Here is a 7300-nt window from a genome sequence, read left to right as displayed (position 1 = left end):
ACCTCGCTGTACCCAGCTTCCGGAGCGGAGGCGATAGTGGAGATCTCGCTGGAAGGTGCCCGGGGCGCTGCGAGACGTGTTACAGAAAAGACAGGTTTTGAACAGCGAAGAAATTCCCCAGCGACTGACTTTGCTGTCTGTGTTGCCCTGGTTGTGTTTCTAGGATCCTCATTTAAACCAGAATGCCTGGAATAACCTTGAGAAGTACAGCAGAAGCTTGGCAAGGAACAACAAGAACGTCTATGTCTGCACAGGACCCCTTTACCTGCCCAGGTAAACACGAGGGCCAAGCTGGGACTGCGCTTGAGAGATGCATCGTGCGGGGAAAGGAAAGCAGGCGGGGGGGGTGCAGCCTCCCACCTGCTCCCAAACGGGAGTGATCTGCTAAGGCCCCGCTCAGTAGGTGAGACCAAGCTGTGCGCAGAGGTTCTGTGGGAAGGTGCTTTCTTAGGATTAGGGTTAGTTTGCGTATTTCCCATTCGGTGGATTGTTTCGTGAGTAAAGGTGGGTTTCTTGAGCTACAACATAACCAAGTCGCTTTTGTTTGCAGTCCTTGACAATCTCGTAGATCACTAGATTATTAGATTAACAGATTAGACTGCAGACCCCTTCCCTGCAGAATAAAGCTTCTAGGTTTTATTTCACGGACTATTTCTCCACTTAAGAGCACAACTTTATTTGCAAAGATCTTCACGTAGCGCTGAAGAGCAGCTGGCTCACGCTGAGATCTCTTCAGCAGCAGGAAATAGTTTGGAAAAGCTGATAAAGAGAGATGGAAGGGATTTGGAGGGAGCAGACCCAATATACAGCTCGGCCTCACCGTGTCACGAAGCCTCCGTTTCAGCGATGTTTTTACACCCCTACCGCAGAAGCAGGGCTGCTCCCTGCCATGCTGTGGGGTGGGGGCTCACTTAGGGGTGGTGGTGGAGGGCTGAGGGGATGGATGTGGCACCAGACTAGGAGGTCACATGGGACATCGCTGTTGGTGCAGGATGGAGGCCGATGGGAAGATGTACGTCAAGTACCAGGTGATTGGGAAGAACAATGTGGCCGTCCCCACCCATTTCTTCAAGGTGCTCATCTTGGAAAAGGAGAGTGGGGAGATTGAGTTGCGCTCGTATGTGATGCCCAACAGCCCTGTGGATGAGAAAATCCCCCTGGAACGGTTCCTGGTTCCCATCGAGAGCATTGAGCGAGCCTCGGGGCTCCTCTTTGTCCCAAACATCTTGAAGAGAACAAGTAACTTGAAAGCCATCACAGCTGGAAACAAGCACTGAACCCCAACTAAACAAATCCAGGTATTCTGTGGGAAGGGACTCTCACAGCAGTCGTCCACAGAATACTAGTTCCTTGTGCAATTTTAAATGTGAGAAAAAAGAATCAAACCAATGCTTCTCTTTACCCTTCCCCTCGTTTTGCGTAACGGTGACACACACACGTGTGGCAGGTCCTGCACAAGGCTTCTGGGCCCTTGACACCGTAGTATGTCTTTTGAATTTGCCCGTAAGCTGCAGTACAGAGGGTACCCCTGTAATTGCTCCATTGGCTCATTAAGGCACAAAGGGAAGTTACAGAATTTGTGCTATTTAGCAGGGAAGAATGGGAGCGAGATGGGTGCAGGGGGGGGAAGAGGAGAAGTTCCTGCCTTTCTGTGGCCAAAGGATTGTATGATTGTTTTCTTTCAGAAGATGGTTTTAGCAGTAAATCTTTAAAACCCCAAAGTATTGGTTGCTTCTTATCTGCTCTTAGCCCTGCCCTGAATATCTGAGCAGGAAGAGAGGAGGACAGAGCCAACTTTTCCAGCTGCTTTCCTGTTTGAGCTCACTGTAGGCAGAGGTTAAGGCATTATAGATGGAGCCAAACTGTAATGAGCTATGCTGATGTGCTTCAGTGCTGAGGCCCAACTGAAGCTCCAGCCCTTCCTGCTGTTGGGAAGGAGGAAGCCTTGGAGTCGAGGGGGGGGCTGCAGGAGTCAGGCTGAGACAGGAACGGCTTCTTGGCATAAGGACTGAGTTTTGCCTTCAAGTCTGAAGGCCACATGGCTCCAGGGGCACTGAGCGTGCAGGATCGCTGGACACTGAGTGCCCGTCCTCTACACCAAGACACTCACACACAGACTTCAAGGCAGCTGAGGTTCCATATTGCTTTATTCCCCACCCCAGATGTCTGAATTACTGAGACGAAGTCTGCTGCCAGGCTTGTCCCAGCTGCCGAGAGGCAGCAACCAGCCCTTGGCTGGGCCACGCAGGCAGGAGGGCGCAGACACTTGGTCGAGCAGTGCTGCCAGCTTTAGTCACGCTGTGTCTTGGCCCTGTCAGGCTCTTGGAGTGATTTGCCCAGCACCCCGCGTTTGAACAGCTGCCTCCCCAAGGCAGTCCTCAGCCGATGGCAAGGTCAGCGGTTTTCCTTCCCTCAGCTGTCGCTGGGTGTCTTCACAGCCTCATTGATGTGGGGTCTCAGCGCGGACAGAGAGATCAGCAGTGCTTCCTGGAACAGACCCAGGCAGCAGTCAGAACTGCTGCTCTCTAAGGAGCACCAGGCAAGCCAGCCGCCCTTTGCTGAGGCGTCACCGTGAGGAACGACACGTGGGCCGTACATGTCGCTGCCAGAGGCAGAAATGCAGCACTGCTCTGTGCACACAGGCACTGCGCCCCACTGCACCATTAGCCACCTGCCCTACCTCTGTCCGGATGGTTCTGCTGCCTTGGCTGGGACAAGTGTTCAGGTAGAAGTCAAACAAGACGCTTGGGTCCGTGACCTCCAGGTTTGGGTCCACGTCAACCCCAGCTTCCAAGCCCTCAAGGCCTCCAAACACGACAAGGGCATGCCTAGGAGAGAGCACAGGGACAGGGTGAGAGGGGAGACTGGCTCTTACCCCTTGTACTGAGGCAGATACTAGGCAGATACTACAAGCTTTACATAGGAGAGCTGCTCACATGCCTTGAACCTTCAAGTGGATCAAGAATTGGCTTCACGTAAACAGTTCTCTTAACTTTATCTGCAAGAGGCAGACTCATTTCTTTTGTTCAGGTATCTGGGTCCGTGTTCAAGCTCCTCTGTGCTGTTGAAGCAGGGAGCTGTGTCCCTTGCTGACAATGCCCAATGCAGCTGCCTCTCTAACAAAGCCCCACGGCACTTGGCCATTGCGACAGTCCCTGCTACCAACTCCAGAGAAACAGGAAAGGAATTGGCCTTGTCCTGGGGTACTTCCGCCAGCTTCCGTCACGCAGAGGAATGTGCATTGGTGCAAAAGGGAGCAGCAGAGCACAGGAGGGAGCCTGCAGGCAAGTCTCGCGTTTGTATCTAGGAGTGTTCCTGCCTGGGAGAACACCAAGGCCACAGTGCAGCTCTGCTGCCTGCACCAGGCCTCCCTGGGGGCTCCGAGTAGGGCCAAGCAGGCAGGACACGAACCTGAAGGAGGGGAGAGTGGCCTGGTCCACGGAGCTGCCCCGCTCCGAGGTCCCAATAGACAGATCGTAGCCTTCCTTGAACGGGCACTCTGAAAAGACAGCACCTGGGAAACAAACACAACACAGGGTTATTCATGTGGTGCCCTCGCCCGTGCTGCGTGCCTTCTGGACAGGCTGAAACACTCCACAGGTGAGTGGTAGCAGCAGCAGGAGTTGCTTTTAAGTGCCACAAAAGCATCAGGAGACAGAAGAATGATTCCTCTTTCCTACACAACTCCCTTACTGCAGGAGTCTCTGGCACCTTTCTCAACTGCAGCACCTTTTCCTCAAAGCTCAAACAGGTGCCAGGAGCCACTCCTTGACTAACAGCTTATGACTTCCCTAGGAGGTGCAATCAATCAGAAGACAGGAAAAGAATTTTGCAGGGCTCTTGAGCTCAAATGTCACTGCTGGCTTTGATGTGAATGAGCGGGAAGTAGTTATCATGGAAATGGAGATGTACTGGCTGGAGATGGAGAGCACCAGCTCTTGTCTCCTGGTACAATGTGGACGTTGGCGCAACGGTGAGTGGAAGTGCAGGGCTGAGTACTGGTGGGTGACTGGGGTGATTCACGCCCCTAGCTTTAGCCCTTCAATTTGATTGCCACAAGGCTGCTAGCCGCATGTGTAAGCTACCTTTGAGACAAAAGGGATTTCAAAGAAAGAGATGTTAATATGTGCTGCAGATGTGCAGCCAGTAGGCCTGAAATTGGTGTGGAAGCCCAGGCAGAGACATGGCAGAGAGCAGAGAACCCCCGCAAATACTTACTCAAGCAGGAGGCAAGGCGGACGCTGTAACCCCAGTACAAGCCTGACACTGTCCGAGGGTGGTGTGAGGACACCACGGTGCCTTTCCGCACTTTAGCTTCTGAAAGGGACGCAAAGAGATTAACAACCCCTGTGATCTCCTAGCGAGAGCTGGATTTGACCAGCCACATACGGCAGTTTCTCCCAGGGTAGGGCACTGACTTGGTGTACAACCAAGAACCGCCCTTTCGAGCCGATTCTGGAAAGCGTGCAAGTATGTTTGGGCTGTTCGTTGTTGGTCAAAGAGCTGATCGTTCTTTCCAGTCAACTACGGAGGTATGGTAAGGATGTTATTAAAATGGTGTGTGGAGTGAAGGGAACGTGCAGAGCTGTTGGGTACCTTCAAACGTTAGTAATCTGAAGGCTGTCATATGGAAGGACCGACTCCTGCGGGACTGAAGTTTACCAGTACTAACGGAGCAGTGGATTACCTGCCTTCTGGGGTTCCTCCAGGCGCACAGTGACTCGCAACCCAGGGTTCAGCTGTCTGTCGATCTGCACCTCCTGCAGTGACAGTCACCATCAGCGTCAGACATTCTGTAAGTACTGGGGAAGGAAGGGAACCCTCTGGGGAAGCGGGGGTCTCTTCTGGCCTGGAGCTGGAATGAAGGGCTCTGCGATCAGGGCCTGTGTGGTTCACGCAGAGCAGAGCAGGCTCAGGGTGGCTGGGTCAGCAGTCTGAGACTTATTTTGCTGCTCAAAGGTTCAGCTCCAGCACCGAAGCAATGACATGCTGGAATGGGCAGGCCTGCCAGGACTTGGGAAGCTACGGCCATTAATGAGCCAGAAGGGACAAGACAGCAACAAGCATTAAACCTGCTGCGGCCTTCAGAAACTGAGCAGTACCCACCCTGCCTGCTTCAAATCTGCCAGAGAGGCAGGGAAAATCGTTTTGGGATCGTTGGTAACAGACATACCTTCCTCATCCCACAGTTAACGAAAGAGCCTCTGCCTGGCTTAGTTGGCCGGTCCAACACTACGCCTTCTCGGTACTCTGAATCCTCATCCACCCGCATGTGGTGGGGGCTGTCCAGGGGGTTGAGCAGCCCTAGAACAGCACAGAGGACAGCAACTGCTGAGGAGAGGACACAAACTGGGGGAACCGAGGTGTTAAGTAAACTGCTCCGCTGCCCCCTCTCTCTCTGGTCCAGCACACCGTGGCACAGCACCCCGCCAGCGCTCTAAAGCGGGGAAAAGTTTTTCAATTCTGGGCATGCCGTGCAAAACAAGAGCCAGAGCTCAGGAAGGGGGAGCCAACGGCTTGGGACAGAGACAACTGAATCATTACCTGCAAACTGCAGATCCTCATGTTTTGGAAAAAAGGATTTCCTCAAGTACCTGTTATCCGAGAAGGTTCAAATGTGAAAACAGTTGTTTCTAAGGAATCCAACCCTCAGTTCTACCCCTGTTCTGACTCAAAGGAGCTGAGTACAGAGAAAAGCATGCTTAGCTCCCTCAAGTCCCTGATTTACCTCTAATGTATCATGCAGGTTGTATCCTGCATTCACTGCTCTTTTAGTTAAACTCCTGAATCAGACACGTGAAACAATTAGATCCTGTGTTCCTGCATAATTATGCAATATAAACAGAATTTGCCTCCTGCTCCCATAGCCTCTAGTGTGAGATACCCATGGTAGTCAGTATGATGCAAACAGGATGCACAGCCTGACCATGGTGGACTTACTGAGGGCACTCCAAGTACTGCAGGATCCGAGCCAGCTGCACGCAAGCCTTGCCTCTCCTCCCAATTCCTTCAAAGTCCCCCTCCACGCTCCTGAAAGAGAGCAGCCTGTGAAATCAGCATGAGACCGCACAGCCCCAAATGGCCAGGTCTCCAGAAGACCAAGCCTTGCTCCTTAATCTGAGAATAGCAGCACCCTCCATCCCCCAAGAAATAAATGGGCTGTCTTATAAAAAGGCTACTCCAGAGGTAGAGACTTAACAAATCACGTTTGGAACTCTCTCTGTAAGCCAAGTATCTCTTTCAGTTTTGTTTTTGATCTTCATGTATTGACACAACCTGGCAGTTGGATGCTACCGAGCTGGATGCTACAGGATTGCATGGCTTGGCCAGTTAACACAGATGCAGGTCCAGGTTGAAAAGCTGAAGGACAGGAATTCGTCTTCCATAAGGATATAGGCATGCCCTGTCCCTCCACAGCAAGATTTAAGAGTACAAGAGAACTTGACCTCCTGCTGCTTCGTCACCCCTGTGCTGGGATAAATGATCCTAGTTGCCAGGGCAGTTAAATCAGCATCTCTGCCCAGTGGTATAGGGGTCCCTGTAATCCTGGCATTTGAGAGAGGCTCAAACGTTTGCTTGAGGTACACGCCGTTCTTCCCTGGTCTTAGCTTAATAAAAGACTGAAGAAACAGAAAGCAGAGAGGAAACGCTTTCTGCAGAACAAGATGCCTCCTCCTTACTTTACATCTTCTCCATGCTCGTCAAACACTACGATCTCATCCACGCAGAAGATGGCACAGGCCCGAGCGATCTGTCCAGCAAGGTACGTCCGCAGCTCCAGGGACTGGGCATTGTTCAAGATAGAGCCTGGCAGGGCTACGCTCAGCGTGTAGTGACGCCCTGGGGAACAGAGTGCGATCAGAAGAGAAGCCACAGCGTGACAGCTGCGTGTACAGCATTTTATTTACTGCTTCAACTGCAGTTACGGTGGGAGAAAAGAGCAACTTGGGTTGCTTAGGTTTTAATCACAGGTTTCCTCTTAAGAAAGGTCTTTCGTGCAGCGCTCGCGGCATTGTGTTCGTGCCTGTTTATGCGTGTGGGTTGAGCTGTATCAGATCTATGAAGCCGAGCGTCACCTTCCCTATCGACACGTAAAACCGACTGACTCTTAACGACCAAGTTCTCCCAGCTCTTTCAACCCAGGCCTCCCCACCGGGTCACGGCAGCATCACCTTCTGCTTCCATCCGCTCCTCCTGCTTCTCGGCTTGTTCTTCCGCCAGCTCCCGCATCCGCTGTTTTTCCAGTTTCTTCAGCAGCTTCATTTCCTTCCATTTTTTCTTCTCTGCTTTCCCTGGAACG

General features: G+C 52.2%; 2 protein-coding genes across 2 annotated transcripts in view; one reads left to right on the top strand and one right to left on the bottom strand.

Moving 5' to 3' along the window:
- ENDOG (endonuclease G) overlaps positions 1–1715 on the top strand; it is a 3235-nt gene extending 1520 nt beyond the window's left edge. The window contains exons 2-3 of the mRNA XM_009322193.1: positions 164–273; positions 992–1715. Of these exons, the coding sequence (XP_009320468.1) occupies positions 164–273; positions 992–1277 (396 nt within the window). The 3' untranslated portion in view covers positions 1278–1715. The remainder of the gene's footprint in view (positions 1–163; positions 274–991) is intronic.
- Positions 1716–2131: 416 nt separating this feature from the next.
- Positions 2132–7300, bottom strand: part of LOC103915381 (chromosome unknown open reading frame, human C9orf114) — a 23646-nt gene continuing 18477 nt past the window's right edge. The window contains exons 3-12 of the mRNA XM_009322192.1: positions 7173–7292; positions 6681–6840; positions 5941–6030; positions 5545–5594; positions 5174–5304; positions 4688–4760; positions 4219–4317; positions 3412–3514; positions 2681–2828; positions 2132–2487 (exon numbers count right to left, since the gene is read on the bottom strand). Coding sequence (XP_009320467.1) covers positions 2413–2487; positions 2681–2828; positions 3412–3514; positions 4219–4317; positions 4688–4760; positions 5174–5304; positions 5545–5594; positions 5941–6030; positions 6681–6840; positions 7173–7292 — 1049 coding nt within the window. The 3' untranslated portion in view covers positions 2132–2412. The remainder of the gene's footprint in view (positions 2488–2680; positions 2829–3411; positions 3515–4218; positions 4318–4687; positions 4761–5173; positions 5305–5544; positions 5595–5940; positions 6031–6680; positions 6841–7172; positions 7293–7300) is intronic.

Source organism: Pygoscelis adeliae, unplaced genomic scaffold, assembly GCF_000699105.1.
Source record: "Pygoscelis adeliae isolate BGI_AS28 unplaced genomic scaffold, ASM69910v1 Scaffold114, whole genome shotgun sequence".
Taxonomy (NCBI): domain Eukaryota; kingdom Metazoa; phylum Chordata; class Aves; order Sphenisciformes; family Spheniscidae; genus Pygoscelis; species Pygoscelis adeliae.
Note: the sequence above shows the minus strand (reverse complement) of the source record. Positions and strands in the feature narration are given on the sequence as shown.